Source organism: Mobula birostris, chromosome 1 (genome assembly GCF_030028105.1).
Source record: "Mobula birostris isolate sMobBir1 chromosome 1, sMobBir1.hap1, whole genome shotgun sequence".
Lineage (NCBI taxonomy): Eukaryota > Metazoa > Chordata > Chondrichthyes > Myliobatiformes > Myliobatidae > Mobula > Mobula birostris.
In genome coordinates this window covers 158552148-158566632 of record NC_092370.1, presented here as the reverse complement: position 1 = coordinate 158566632, position 14485 = coordinate 158552148, and the positions used below count along the sequence as shown (strand labels likewise).

General features: G+C 52.6%; 1 protein-coding gene across 2 annotated transcripts in view; it reads right to left on the bottom strand.

Annotated features, from left to right (window-relative positions):
* Positions 1-14485, bottom strand: part of mta1 (metastasis associated 1) — a 149118-nt gene that overhangs the window by 109026 nt on the left and 25607 nt on the right. For both annotated transcript variants that reach the window (XM_072264908.1, XM_072264917.1), the window contains exon 4: positions 5628-5754. In XM_072264908.1, coding sequence (XP_072121009.1) covers positions 5628-5754 — 127 coding nt within the window. The remainder of the gene's footprint in view (positions 1-5627; positions 5755-14485) is intronic.

Sequence of the window (14485 nt, the reverse complement as noted above, 5' to 3'; positions counted from 1 at the left end):
CCTCCCCGGTTACAGAGAGCCCTCCCGCTTGACCCTCCGCGGTTACATATAGCCCTGCATGACCTTCCAAGGTTACAGAGATCCCTCCCGCTTGCCCTTCCTGGTTACAGAGAGCCCTCCCGCTTGCCCCCTCCCCGGTTAGAGAGCACGCTCCCGCTTGCCCTCTCCCCAGTTACAGAGAGCCCTCCCGCTTGCCCTGTCCCCGGTTACAGAGAGCCCTCCCGCTTGCCCTCTCCCCGGTTACAGAGAGCCCTCCCGCTTGCCCCCTCCCCAGTTACAGAGAGCACTCCCGCTTGCACCCTCCATGGTTACAGAGAGCCCTCCTGCTTCCCCTTCCCGGTTACAGAGAACCCTCCCGCTTCTCCTCTCCCCGGTTACAGAGAGCCCTCCTGCTTGTACTCTCCCCGGTTACAGAGAGCCCTCCCGCTTGCCCCGTCCCCGGTTACAGAGAGCCCTCCTGCTTGCAACCTCCCCGGTTACAGAGAGCCCTCCCGATTGCCCCGTCCCCGGTTACAGACAGCTCTCCCGCTTGCCCTCTCCCTGGTTACAGACAGCCCTCCCGATTGCCCCGTCCCTGGTTACAGACAGCCCTCCCGATTGCCCCGTCCCCGGTTACAGAGAGCCCTCCCGCTTGCCCCCTTCCCGGTTACAGAGAGCCCTCCCGCTTACCCCGTCCCCGGTTACAGACAGCTCTCCCGCTTGCCCTCTTCCCGGTTACAGAGAGCCCTCCCCATTGCCCCCTCCCCGATTACAGAGAGCCCTGCTTGCCCCATCCCCGGCTACAGAGAGCCCTCCCGCTTGCCCCGTCCCCGGTTACAGAGAGCCCTCCCGCTTGCCCCCTCCCCGGTTACAGAGAGCCCTCCCACTTGCCCCGTCCCCGGTTACTGACAGCACTCCCGCTTGCCCCCTCCCTGGTTACTGAGAGCTCTCCCGCTTGCCCCCTCCCCGGTTACAGAAAGCCCTCCCCCCGCCCTCTCCCCGGTTACAGAGAGCCCTCCCGATTGCCCCGTCCTTGGTTACAGACAGCCCTACGCCCTGCCCCCTCCCCGGTTATAGAGAGCCCTCCCGCTTGCCCTGTCCCCGGTTACAGAGAGCCCACCCGCTTGCCCTCTCCCCGGTTACAGAGAGCCCTCCGCTTGCCACCTCCCCGGTTACAGAGAGCCCTCCTGCTTGTACTCTCCCCGGTTACAGAGAGCCCTCCCGCTTGCCCCGTCCCCGGTTACAGAAAGCCCTCCCGCTTGCCCCGTCCCCGGTTACAGTGAGTCCTGCTTGCCCACTCCCCGGTTACAGAGAGCCCTCCCGCTTGCCCTCTCCCGGTTACGGAGAGTCCTCCCGCTTGTCCTCTCCCCGGTTACAGAGAGTCCTCCCGCTTGCCCCCTCCCCGGTTACAGAGAGCCCTCCTGCTTGCCCCATCCCCAGTTACAGCGAGCCCTCCCGCTTGCCCCCTCCACGGTTACAGAGAGCCCTCCCGATTGCCCCCTCCCCGGTTACAGAGAGCCCTCCCGCTTGCCTTTTCCCCGGTTACAGAGAGCCCTCCCGCTTGCCCTCTCCCCTGTTACAGAGAGCCCTCCCGCTTGCCCATTTCCCCGGTTACAGACAGCTCTCCCGCTTGCCCCCTCCCCGGTTACAGAGAGCCCTCCCGCTTGCCCCCTCCCCTGTTACAGAGAGCCCTCGCCCTTGCACCCTCCCCGGTTACAGAGCGCCCTCGCCCTTGCCTCCTCCCCGGTTACAGAGAGCCCTCCCGCTTACCCCCTCCCCGGTTACAGAGAGACCTCCCGCTTGCCCTTCCCGGTTATAGAGAGCCCTCCCGCTTGCCCTCTTGCGGGTTACAGAGAGCCCTCGCCCTTGCCCCGTCCCCGGTTATAGAGAGCCGACCCGCTTGCCCCGTCCCCGGTTACAGGGAGCCCTCCCGCTTGCCCCGTCCCCGGTTACAGAGAGCCCTCCCGCTTGCCCTCTCCCGATTACAGAGAGCCCTCCCGCTTGCCTTCTCCCCGGTTACAGAGAGCCCTCCCGCTTACCCTTCCCGGTTATAGAGAGCCCTCCCGCTTGCCCCGTCCCCGGTTACAGAGAGCCCTCCCGATTGCCCCCTCCCCGGTTACAGAGCGCCCTCGCCCTTGCCTCCTCCCCGGTTACAGAGAGCCCTCCCGCTTGCCCCCTCCCCGGTTACAGAGAGACCTCCCGCTTGCCCTTCCCGGTTATAGAGAGCCCTCCCGCTTGCCCTCTTGCGGGTTACAGAGAGCCCTCGCCCTTGCCCCGTCCCCGGTTATAGAGAGCCGACCCGCTTGCCCCGTCCCCGGTTACAGGGAGCCCTCCCGCTTGCCCCGTCCCCGGTTACAGAGAGCCCTCCCGCTTGCCCTCTCCCGATTACAGAGAGCCCTCCCGCTTGCCTTCTCCCTGGTTACAGAGAGCCCTCCCGCTTACCCTTCCCGGTTATAGAGAGCCCTCCCGCTTGCCCCGTCCCCGGTTACAGAGAGCCCTCCCGATTGCCCCCTCCCCGGTTACAGAGAGCCCTCCCGATTGCCTTTTCCCCGGTTACAGAGAGCCCTCCCCCTTGCCCTCTCCCCCGTTACAGAGAGCCCTCCCGCTTGCCCCCTCCCCGGTTACAGAGAGCCCTCCCGCTTACCCCCCTCGCCGGTTACAGAGAGCCCTCCCGCTTGCCCTCTCTCCGGTTACAGAGAGCCCTCCCGCTTGCCCCCTCCCCGGTTACAGAGAGCCCTCCCACTTGCCCCCTCCATGGTTACAGAGAGCCCTCCCACTTGCCCCCTCCCCGGTTACAAAGTGCCCTCCCACTTGCCCCCTCCCCGGTTACAGACAGCCCTCCCGCTTGCCCCCTCCACGGTTACAGAGAGCCCTCCCGCTTGCCCCATCCCCGGTTACAGAGAGCCCTCCCGCTTGCCCCCTCCCCGGCTACAGAGAGCCCTCCCGTTTGCCCTCTCCCGGTTACAGACAGCCCTCCCGCTTGCCCTCTTGCCGGTAAAAGAGAGCCCTGCTTGCTTCCTCCTCGACTACAGACAGCCTTCCCGCTTGCCCCCTCCCTGGTTACAGAGAGCCCTCCCACTTCCCCCTCCCCAGTTACATAGAGCCCTCCCGCTTGCCCCATCTCTGGTTACAGAGAGCCCTCCCGCTTGCCCCGTCCCCGGGAACAGAGAGCCCTCCCGCTTGCCCCGTCCCGGGTTACAGAGACCCCTCCCGCTTGCCCCCTCCCGGGTTACAGACAGCCCTCCCGCTTGCCCCCTCCCCGGTTACAGGGAGCCCTCCCCCTTGCCCCCTCCCCGGTTACAGAGAGCCCTCGTGCTTGCCCCCTCCCCGGTTACAGAGAGCCCTCCCGGTTGCCCCCTCCCCGGTTACAGACAGCCCTCCCGCTTGCCCCCTCCCCGGTTACAGAGAGCCCTCCCTCTTGCCTTCTCCCCGGTTACAGAGAGCCCTCCCGCTTGCCCCCTCCCCGGTTACAGAGAGCTCTCCCGCTGCCTTCTCCCCGGTTACAGAGAGCCCTCCCGCTTGCCCCCTCCACGGTTACAGAGAGCCCTCCGCTTGCCCTTCCCGGTTACAGAGAGCCGTCCCGCTTGCCCCCTCCCCGGTTACAGACAGCCCTCCCCCTTGCCCCCTCCCCAATTACAGAGAGCCCTGCCGCTTGTCCCCTCCCCGGCTACAGAGAGCCCTCCCGCTTGCCCCCTCCACGGTTACAGAGAGCCCTCCGCTTGCCCTTCCCGGTTACAGAGAGCCGTCCCGCTTGCCCCCTCCCCGGTTACAGACAGCCCTCCCCCTTGCCCCCTCCCCAATTACAGAGAGCCCTGCCGCTTGTCCCCTCCCCGGCTACAGAGAGCCCTCCCGCTTGCCCCCTTCCCGGTTACAGAGAGCCCTCCCGCTTGCCCCGTCTCCGGTTACAGAGATCCCTCCCATTTACCCCCTCCCCAGTTACAGAGAGCCCTGCTTGCTTCCTCCCTCCCCGGCTACAGAGAGCCCTCCTGCTTGCCCCCTCCCGGGTTACAGAGAGCTCTCCCGCTTGCCCTCTCCCCTGTTACACAGAGCCCTCCCCCTTGCCCCCTCCCCGGTTACAGAGAGCCCTGCTTGCCCCCTCCCCGGCTACAGAGAGCCCTCCCCTTTGCCCCCTCCCCGGTTACAGAGAGCCTTGCTTGCCCCCTCTCCGGCTACAGAGAGCCCTCCCTCTTGCCCCCTCCCTGGTTACAGAGAACCCTCCCGCTTGCCCCCTCCCCGGTTACAGAGAGCCCTCCCCCTTGCCCCCTCACCGGTTACAGAGAGACCTGCTTGCCCCCTCCCTGGTTACAGAGAGCTCTCCCGCTTGCCCCCTCCCCAGTTACAGTGAGCCCTCCCGCTTGCTCCCTCCCAGTTACAGAGAGCCCTCCCGCTTGTCCTCTCCCCGGTTACAGAGAGCCCTCCCGCTTCTCCCCTCCCCGGTTACAGAGAGCCCTCCCGCTTGCCCCCTCCCCGGTTACAGAGAGCCCTCCCCCTTGCCCCCTCCCCCTTGCCCCCTCCCCAATTACAGAGAGCTCTGCTTGCCCCCTCCCCGGCTACAGAGAGCCCTCCCGCTTGCCCCCTCCCAGTTACAGAGAGCCCTCCCGCTTGCCTTCTCCCCGGTTACAGAGAGCCCTCCCGCTTGCCCCTTCCCGGTTACAGAGAGCCCTCCCGCTTGCCCCGTCCCCGGTTACAGAGAGCTCTCCCGCTTGCCCCCTCCCCGGTTACAGAGAGCCCTCCCGCTTGCCCCTTCCCCGGTTACAGAGAGTCCACTTGCTTGTCCTCTCCCCGGTTACAGAGAGCCCTCCCCCTTGCCCCCTCCCCAATTACAGAGAGCCCTGCTTGCCCCCTCCCCGGCTACAGAGAGCCCTCCCGCTTGCCCTCTCCCGGTTACAGAGAGCCCTCCCGCTTGCCCTCTTGCCGGTTACAGAGAGCCCTCCCGCTTGCCCCGTCCCCGGTTACAGAGAGCCCTCCCACTTGCCCCGTCCCCGGTTACAGAGAGCCCTCCCGCTTGCCCCGTCCGCAGTTACAGAGAGCCCTCCCGCTTGCCCCGTCCCCGGTTACAGAGAGCCCTCCCGCTTGCCCCCTCCACGGTTACAGAGAGCCCTCCCGCTTGCCCCGTCCCCGGTTACAGAGAGCCCTCCGCTTGCCCCCTCCCCGGTTACAGAGAGCCCTCCCGCTTGCCCCGTCCCCGGTTACAGACAGCCCTCCCGCTTGCCCCCTCCCTGGTTACAGAGAGCCCTCCCCCTTGCCCCGTCCCCGGTTACAGAGAGCCCTGCTTGCCCCCTCTCCGGCTACAGAGAGCCCTCCCGCTTGCCCCCTCCCTGGTTACAGACAGTCCTCCCGCTTGCCCCCTCCCCGGTTACAGAGAGCCCTCCCCTTTGCCCCCTCCCCGGTTACAGAGAGCCCTGCTTGCCCCCTCCCCGGCTACAGAGAGCCCTGCTTGCCCCCTCCCCGGCTACAGAGAGCCCTCCTGCTTGCCCCCTCCCCGGTTACAGAGAGCCCTCCCAATTGCCCCCTCCCCGGTTACAGAGAGCCCTCCCGCTTGCCTTTTCCCCGGTTACAGAGAGCCCTCCCCCTTGTTACAGAGAGCCCTCCAGCTTGCCCCCTCCCTGGTTACAGAGAGCTCTCGCGCTTGCCCCCTCCCCAGTTACCTGATGTGGGTTGCTGGTAGGGATTCCAGCTGTCGTGACAGGAAGAGCTCGCGGTGTTTCAGCTGGTGCCGCTCGTTCTCAGAAAGTTCCTGCAGCTCTCCATTTTCCATCTCCTCTTCCACTTCCTCTGTGCGGAGACCAAAAACATGGGGTCAACACAATCAGCTTCTGCACTTCCAAAATGTTACCCAGTTCTCAAATCAGCTCACATGTTGCCCTACCAAAAATTAACAAAACAGAATTGCAGAGGTGTCAGCCATGATTTTGTTACCAGCCAACTGGTCAACTTCTGTGTGAAGACTTGCTGCTGTGAGTGAGTCTAAATTCACACAAGACCATACATGAACCACTAGTTCTGTGTCCCTGCCTGTGAATGTCAGCTGGGTACAATTTCATCCCATGTTTTACTTGAATCACCAGAATGGAGGAGGTCTCTCGGGCTATCTGGTCTCTGCCGTCTCTCAAGGAGCAATCCCAACAGTTCTGTTCACTCCTTTCTAATTTTCCTGCACCCCTGCATCTTATTGTCTCCCACATGCCCATCATTTTCCCCCATTGCACTCTTTTGCCACTTATCCACACTGAGGGAGAATTTGCAACACATGCATCAGCCAACAAAATTCCAAACCTGTATGCTGCATTCAGACATCATAAATATGATTTTTTACGTTGCAGAAACAAAACCCAGATTGGGCGATTACTTTGTGGGATCTCTGCATTCATCCACAGGATTGACCCAGATTGGCTTATTTCGTGGGATCTCTGCATTCATCCACAGGACTGACCCTGAGCTTCTAGTTGCCTGTTGATTTTTTTCTTCATTTCACTGCCACTGGGATCTGCCTGCCTGCTGCCTTCCAGAATGATAGATTGAGAACCCACACAGGCTTGAGCAACAACACCACATCTTCTGGAGACACAAGAGACTGCACATGCTGGAAATTTGGACCAAGACATAAGGAGCTGTAGGAACTCAGGATTGATGAAGGCTCTTGATCCAAAACATTAACAGTTCATTTCCTTGCGTAGATGCTGCCTCACCCACCGAGTTCCTCTAGCTCCTTTATGTGTAACACCCCACCTTCTGTCTTTTGGACTTATTTCTCCAAGTTTCAGTAACTTGCTCTTTCACTCTGTCTGTATCAGCACTGGCCATTTTTGCAAATTGTTGATGTGTGACTTTTATGCAGTTTTCCTCTCCATCAGTATAGTATTATGTGCTGGATGGGTCCCACAACCCTGCCGTCTGCAACGCATAAACAGACAAAAGCATAATCTGCTTCTAATTGCACCAATAATCTATTTTATCTCACCCCATCATTAATGTTTTCCCTGTTCTGTCCATCTCTTCCCCCATCCTCTCTGCTACTGAAAACTAACCCTCCTTCTAATTCACCCTTCTCTTTCCACAGACATTGCCTAACCAACTGAACAATTACAGTTGCCTTTATTTATTTCAGATTTCCATTGTCTGCAGGGTTTTCTTGCTGCATTTTCAATTAATGTTTTGGGACAAAGAAAGCTAACCTGACCTTCCCCTCTCCTCACCAATCTGCCTGTTGCAGGCTCAACTTTACAGGAGTAACAGCCAGCCAGTCCATGTGGATTCAAGGGCCAACTTCTATACTCACCATTATCCCATGTGGCAATACCACCCGCTTAGTACTAAGATTCTAACTGAGATTGGAAGGACACTGTCACTGTGACCTACCACCTCAAGGGCTTTAAACCGGGCCACAGAGGAGTACAAACTAAGATCACAAAGGCATCAGAATTGGTAACAGGGCATGTGCTCTGTTTTCAAAATCAAGGCTGGTCTTATAACTCCACTCCTTTCTCCTTTTCCTTCATGCTCAAAAACCTATCAACCCACTCTTGAATAAATTCAACAAGTTATTGTCCGTAACTTCAGTAGAAAAAATTCCAAAGCTTAAAAATTCTGTGAATTTTGTACTTCAAACCAAATTGGCCCACTAAGTCTTGACCCCAAGCTCTCAACTTTCCATTCACAGGAACGAGTCTTTCAGGTCTACCTGGTTACATTAACAAAGAATTGTACACATTTCGGTGAACTTACTCCTCATTGCTTTAAACTCTACAAATTACCTGTTCTTCTCAATCTCCCCCATGAAACAACTGTGTCGTTTTAAGTATTCCTTTCTGTAAACAAGACCAGACCTATCCTTGGTGGCACAGCTGTGCTCTACTTGCAACAAGACTTCCCAGGAAAAAAAACAGTAAATTGTCACTACATTGTCTTCAAAGCAAGAATACCCTTGTCATAATGAGACCAAAAACACTAGGCCATCTTACCAAAGCCCCTTGCAACCATAAGATGACTACCTTAATCCTATAACTTCAATCTCCTTATAATACCATTTGTTTAATTGTACCTGCATATTAACTTTAAGATTCATATGTAAGAATCCAAATCTTTGACTATAAACATCTCAGAGTGCTCAAAGTTTTTCAGAAATTCTGCATTTGTATTCTTCCTTTTAAAATAGGTAACCTCACGCCTCCACATGTCATACACCATTTCCCACTTTTTTCCTCATTTAACCAACCTGTGTACCTTTCTCCCAGCTCCACCCTTTCTCCTCCCTCACCTGGCTCAACCTGCTTGTCAGTCTTCACCTCTCCTTGGTCCCCCATTTAGCTCTGGTACCCACCCATCTCACCACTTCCCCTCTCCTCTTTATACTGGACATCTCCTCAATCCTGATGTAGGGTTTTCACCTGAAATGTTAACAACAGCTCTCCCAACTACGGATGCTGCTTGACCCACTGAGTTCTTCCAAAAGATTCTATGTTTCAGCTTCCAGCATTTACAGCCTCTTGTGTGTTGTGTATACCTTTTTAATACCTTAGCAGCAGTTCAACTTGCCACCCGTTACCATATCCCACATTTATCATTTGTAAACCTGAATACATTATTCTTGGTTCTCTCTGTTAATTTAGTGAAATAGACTGTAAACAATCAAATCCCACGTTTTTAATTTTGTGGCAACCCTATAAGCTCCATTCTGATTCCTAAGTACTTATTTATTCCTAAATATTTATTCAGATTTCTGGCCAGGCTAATATATTAACCACAATCCTGTGAACATTAATCATGTTAATAACTTCATGTGTAGCACTTTAATTATATTTTCTGAATATGCAAAACTACTTTGCAATAGACCATAAGAATTAGGCCATTCAGCCCATTGATTCTGCTCCACTTTTTCATCATGGCTGATCCATTTGCCCTCTTAACCCCATTCTACAAGACCATAAGACGTACAGACAGAATTAGGCCATTCAGCCAGTTGTGCAGCAAAGGAACAGGTTCTTAGATCCATTACATCTGTGCTGACAATCATGCCTATCAACACTAATCCCTCTATGCCTTGCTCGTTCACATACCTATCCATATGCCTTTTATCTGTTGTTCCTGTTCTGCCTCCACCACCTCCTCTGGCAGAAGATTCCAGAAACCAGCCTTCTGTGTAGGAAATAAACTTACCCCTCAGATCTCCTTTAAATGTCCTCCCTCTGACCTTAAACCTCTGCCCTCTGCGTTTAGACATCCCTACCAGAGAAAACAGGTACCAGCTAGCAACCCAATCTATTCCTCTCATAATTTTGTAGACTTCTATCGTGTCACATATCTGCACCCTTCATTCCAGCAAGAACAAATCTAGCCGATCCAGTTTTACTGAATTAAAGAAGGAAATCAGGAGGGCTAAAAGGAGACATGAGGTTGCTCTGGCACATAAGCTGAAGGAGAGTCCCAAGGGCATCTACTGATATATTAAAAGCAAAAGGAGAGAAGGGACAAAAATAGTCCACCTAAGGATCAGCATGATCATCTATGCGTGAGGTTGAAAGAGATGGGAGAGATCTTTAATGGATTTTTTTGCATGTGTATTTACTCAGGAGACGGACACAGAGTCTATCCAACAGAGGCAAGACAGCATTGAGGTCGTGGACCATACAGATTACAGAAGAGGAGATGCTTGCTGTCTTGAGCCAAACTTTGTTGAGTAGGTTCCTAGGGCCTGACAAGGACCTTGTGGGAGACAAGTGTAGAAATTGCTGGTGAACTGGAGGACAGCCAATATTGCTCAGAGTTGTTCAAGAAAGGCTCTAAGAATAAGCCGGGTAATTATAGGCCAGTGAGTCTGATATCCATAGTGGGTAAATTACTGTCAGTATTTTAAGGGACCGGATATATAGGTACTAAGATAGACAGGACCATGATTTTCGCTTTGTGAGTGGTAGGTAGGTCACGTCTAACCAATCTTACAGAGTTTTTTGAGGAGGTTACCATGAAAGTGGATGAAGGCTGGGCAGTGGATGTTGCCTACATGGACATTAGCAAGGTCTTTGACAAAATCCTACAAATGCGGCTGGTCAAGAAGGTTCAGTCGTTTGCCGTTCAGGATGTGATGGCAAACTGGATTAAACTGTGGTAGTAGATGCTTGCCCTCTGAGTAGAGGCCTGTGACTAGTGGTGTGCCGCAGGGATCAGTGGTGGGTTTGTATTAACAATCTGGATGATAACGTAGTAAACAGGATCAGCAAATTTGCAGATGACACCGGGAGTGGGGGTGCAGTGGACATTGAGGAAGACTATCAAAGCTTGCAGCAGGATCTGGACCATCGGGAAAGCAGGCTGAAAAGTGGCAGATAGAACTTAATGCAGACAAGTGTGAGGTGTTGCAGTTTGGGAGGAATAACCAGGATAGTACTTATACAGTGAAGGGTAGGACAGTGAGGAAAGTGGAAGAACAGAGGGATCTGGCAGTACAGATATATAATTCCTTGAAAGGGGCTGGTAGATGGGTTTTAAAGAGATCCTTTGACACATGGGCCTTCATAAAACAATGTTTCTAGTCCCAGTGCAGGGTTTTGAACAGAAATGTCAACAATCCCTTCCACATTTATAACCACCCCCCTCTCCATAGATGTTGCTACACCTGCTGAGTTCCTCCAACAGATTGTTGCTCAAGACTACTCTACATCTCGGATTGTCTTCAACCTGACTTTATTTTCATCCCTAAGTTCCCTTCTTCCCTTCTAATTATTGGTTTAAAGCCCCATTGGGTTAATCAGTTAACCTGTCTGGTTCATGGGGCTCATTAAATGACTGGTCCAGGAATTTGAGTTCCTGTCCTCTGCATCCAAATCCATTTGTCTCCTTCCATCTTGGGCTCAGCTAGAAACTAAGAGGTTCTGTATTTTAATTAATTTTCCAGCTATTCAAACAATCTTAGTCTAGCATCAGTCCTTAGTTTCAGAAGATGCCATCTATTCCATCACCTTAAACCATTGATATATAGCATAAAAAGAAGCAGACCCAACACTAACCTCTGCAGGACACCACTAGTCACTGGCAGCCAGCTAGAAAAACGATCCTTTTTATTCCCACTTGCTATGGGTTCCATGGACCTGAGTGTTTTCAGCTTTTTCTGCTTCATATTTCCAAGTACCTGCAATTTTTCTTTAATTTTCATCCATCCTAGCTCTGTGCTTACAGTTACAGCGTGGCCCACAATTGCCCGAGTCAACGATGAGCTAGATTGTCACAGTGGGATTCCTCCCATAGCCAGAAGCCTTGCAGTTTGGGATGGTAATCGGCCTCTTGTACGTACGTAGGTGAGTGGTAGAATCTTGCAGAGCAGCAGGGAACGTGTGGATGGTGAAATATTTTTAGTGTAAATGGGTACCTGATGGTTAGCAGGGAGTCAGTGGGCCGAAGGGCCTGTCTCCATCTGTTTGACTGTACGCATTGAAACCTGAGAGCCATGTTAATTCCATGTGTGACTGCTATTTATCATGAACACACAGAGCAGGAGCATGAGAAGTAAGCTATTCAGCCTCTCTTTCCTCTTCCACTGTTCAATAAGATCATGACTGATCTTCTACCTCAGCACCATTTTTCAGCACTAATCTCAAAACTCGTTGATCCCTTAAATATGCAAAAATTTTCCATCTCAAATATACTGAATGACTGAGCTTTCACTGACCCCTTGCACAGAGAATTCCAAAGACTTACTACTCTCTGAGTGAAGGAATTTCTGTTTATCCATGTCCTGACTGGCTGACCGTTTATATGACACTATTTCTCCTGAGTCTGAGTATTCCAAACAAGATAAACATCCTTCCTGTATCCAGACTGCCAGGCCCCAAACAAAATTTTGTATGGTTCAAGTTCACCTCTCATTCTTAAACCCAAGAGTGCATTGGCTGAATCGAAAAGCAAAATAAAAACTGAAGATGCCATCCATCAGAAAGCAGAAAATTCTGTTCATGAAAACGGTTTGCAACATGAAATATTAATCCCGTTACTGTTGCCATCGATCCTGACTAACCTGATGAGTGTTTCCAGCAAATTATTTTTGTTTTTATTTGAGAGTACAGGACTCATCTGCTTAATCAAGAGGCCCGGAAGTTGGGGTTCAAATCCCACTCCAGAGCCAAATCCAGGCTGAGCATCAATGTACGACATAATACGATGTGCTAGATACTGGATGAGATGTCTGCCTCTCAGGTGGTGTTTACAAAAAGGGATTCCTGGTTTCCTGGTCAATAATTATGTCTCAATTAATTGTATTAAAATATATTCTCTCTACTGTTTGTGAGAGCCTAAAGTGTCGAAGTTGGTTTACACATTTCTTTCAATATAAAAGCAACCATACAAATGCAAAGTTCGCTGCTATATAGTGCTTTCTACAACATAGTTAATTCATACTTAATGTGACTATCTCAATACATACTGAAGTACTGCACCCCCTCCACACATGCACTGGCAATTTGCCATCTGATTCAGATAGGGTGCTGCCACGAGCCTGCGACTATTACCAGGTGCTGCTTCTGGGACAGCCACTAACTTTGCACCAGCCATCAGCTACACATTTACATTAATCCTGTTTCTGTTTTAAATTCTTCGCCCAATCCCATCAGTTCCTTCCGCCCCGCAGAATCTACTCTCCTAAACACTAGGGGCAACTTACAACAGCCAATTCACCTCCCAGTCCATGTCTTTGGGATATAGGAGGAAAGCTATCTAACCACCACGGAGAAAGTGGAAATTCCACACGAACAACACCCTTGGTCAGGATTGAACCTGTGCCGCAGGCATCAGGAGGCAGAAGCTCTACTTCCCCACTCTTTTGGCTTTCTGCAGGGATCGCTCCCTACGCGACTCCCTTGTCCATTCGTTCCCCCCCCAACCCTTCCCACCGATCGCCCTCCTGGCACTTATCCCTGTAAGCAGAACAAGTGCTACACCTGCCCTTACACTTCCTCCCTTACCACCATTCAGGGCCCCAGACAGTCCTTCCACGTGAGGCAATACTTCACCTGTGAGTCGGCTGGGGTGATATACAGCGTCCGGTGCTCCTGGTGTGGCCTTCTATATATTGGCGAGACCCGACGCAGACTGGGAGATTGTTTTGCTGAACACCTACGCTCTGTCTGCCAGAGAAAGCAGGATCTCCCAGCGGCCACACATTTTAATTCCACATCCCATTCCCATTCCGACATGTCTATCCACAGCCTCCTCTACTGTCAAGGTGAAGCCACACTCAGGTTGGAGGAACAACACCTTATATTCCATCTGGGTAGCCTCCAACCTGATGGCGTGAACATTGATTTCTTTAACTTCCGTTAATGCCCCTCCTCCCCTTTTTACCCCATCCCTTATTTATTTATTATTCCCTCTCTCTCCACCCTTTTTTTCCCCTCTCTGTCCCTCTCACAATCACACCTTGCCTGTTCTCCATCTTCCTCTGGGCTCCCCCTTTCTTTCTCCCTAGGCCTCCCATCCCATGATCCTCCCCCTTCTCCATCACTGTATCCCTTTTGCCGATCAACTTTCCAGCTCTTAGCTTCATCCCTCCCCCCTCCTGTCTTCTCCTATGATTTCGGATCTCCCCCTCCCCCTCCCACTTTCAAATCCCTTACTATCTCTTCTTTCAGTTAGTCCCGACGAAGGGTCTCAGCCTGAAACGTCGACTGTACTTCTTCCTATAAGATGCTGCCTGGCCTGCTGCATTCCACCAGCATTTTGTGTGTGTTGCTAGAAGCTCTACTTGTTGTGTCACTATGCAATCAAATTAAAAGGACAGCGAGGTAAAGCTGCAATGCAGGGCGATGTACGTGCATTCTAAGCAGCATATCCAAAGCAAAATAGAGTGCCAAGCGATCTCACAATCAACGTACGAGATCAGAGTTCTGTAATTCAGTCAGTCATGAATGGCAGTGGTCTTCTAAGGAGCGAATGGGGGAGGAGTGTCCAAGAGGATCTTCATCTTCCATGAGGACAGGGCCCAGCACTTGAGTGCCAAAGTCAAGGATGACACATTAACAGCAATATTTGGGCAAAAGTGCAAAGAGAATTACCTATCCTTGATTCCTCCTGAAATCCAGCCAATTTGATTCATGCCACGTTAATTTAAGAAACATCCAAGTTGGCCTGCTACAGCAAAGGCTGTGCAACCAGACAAAGTCCTAGCTGTAGTTCGGAAGACCCATGCTCCAGAACTAGCCTTACTTGTAGCCATGTTATTTGAACATTATAAACACAGTTACAACACTGGCATTTATCTGACAAGTGTGGGAAACTGTTCAAGTGGATCCCATCACAAAAAAAGCCAAATCCAACTAATTATGAGACAACCACCGTCAATCAGCAGGAAAGCAGGTGAAGATTTTGTCATCCACCTTACTCACCAACATCCCGTTCAAACCTTCAGTTTGGTTCTTGCCAGGATTACTCAGCTCCAAATGTGGACCAGAGAGCTGAACTCTAGAGACAAGACAAGGTGAGTCTGACTGCCCTTGGTCTCAAGGCAGTGTTTGATCAAACA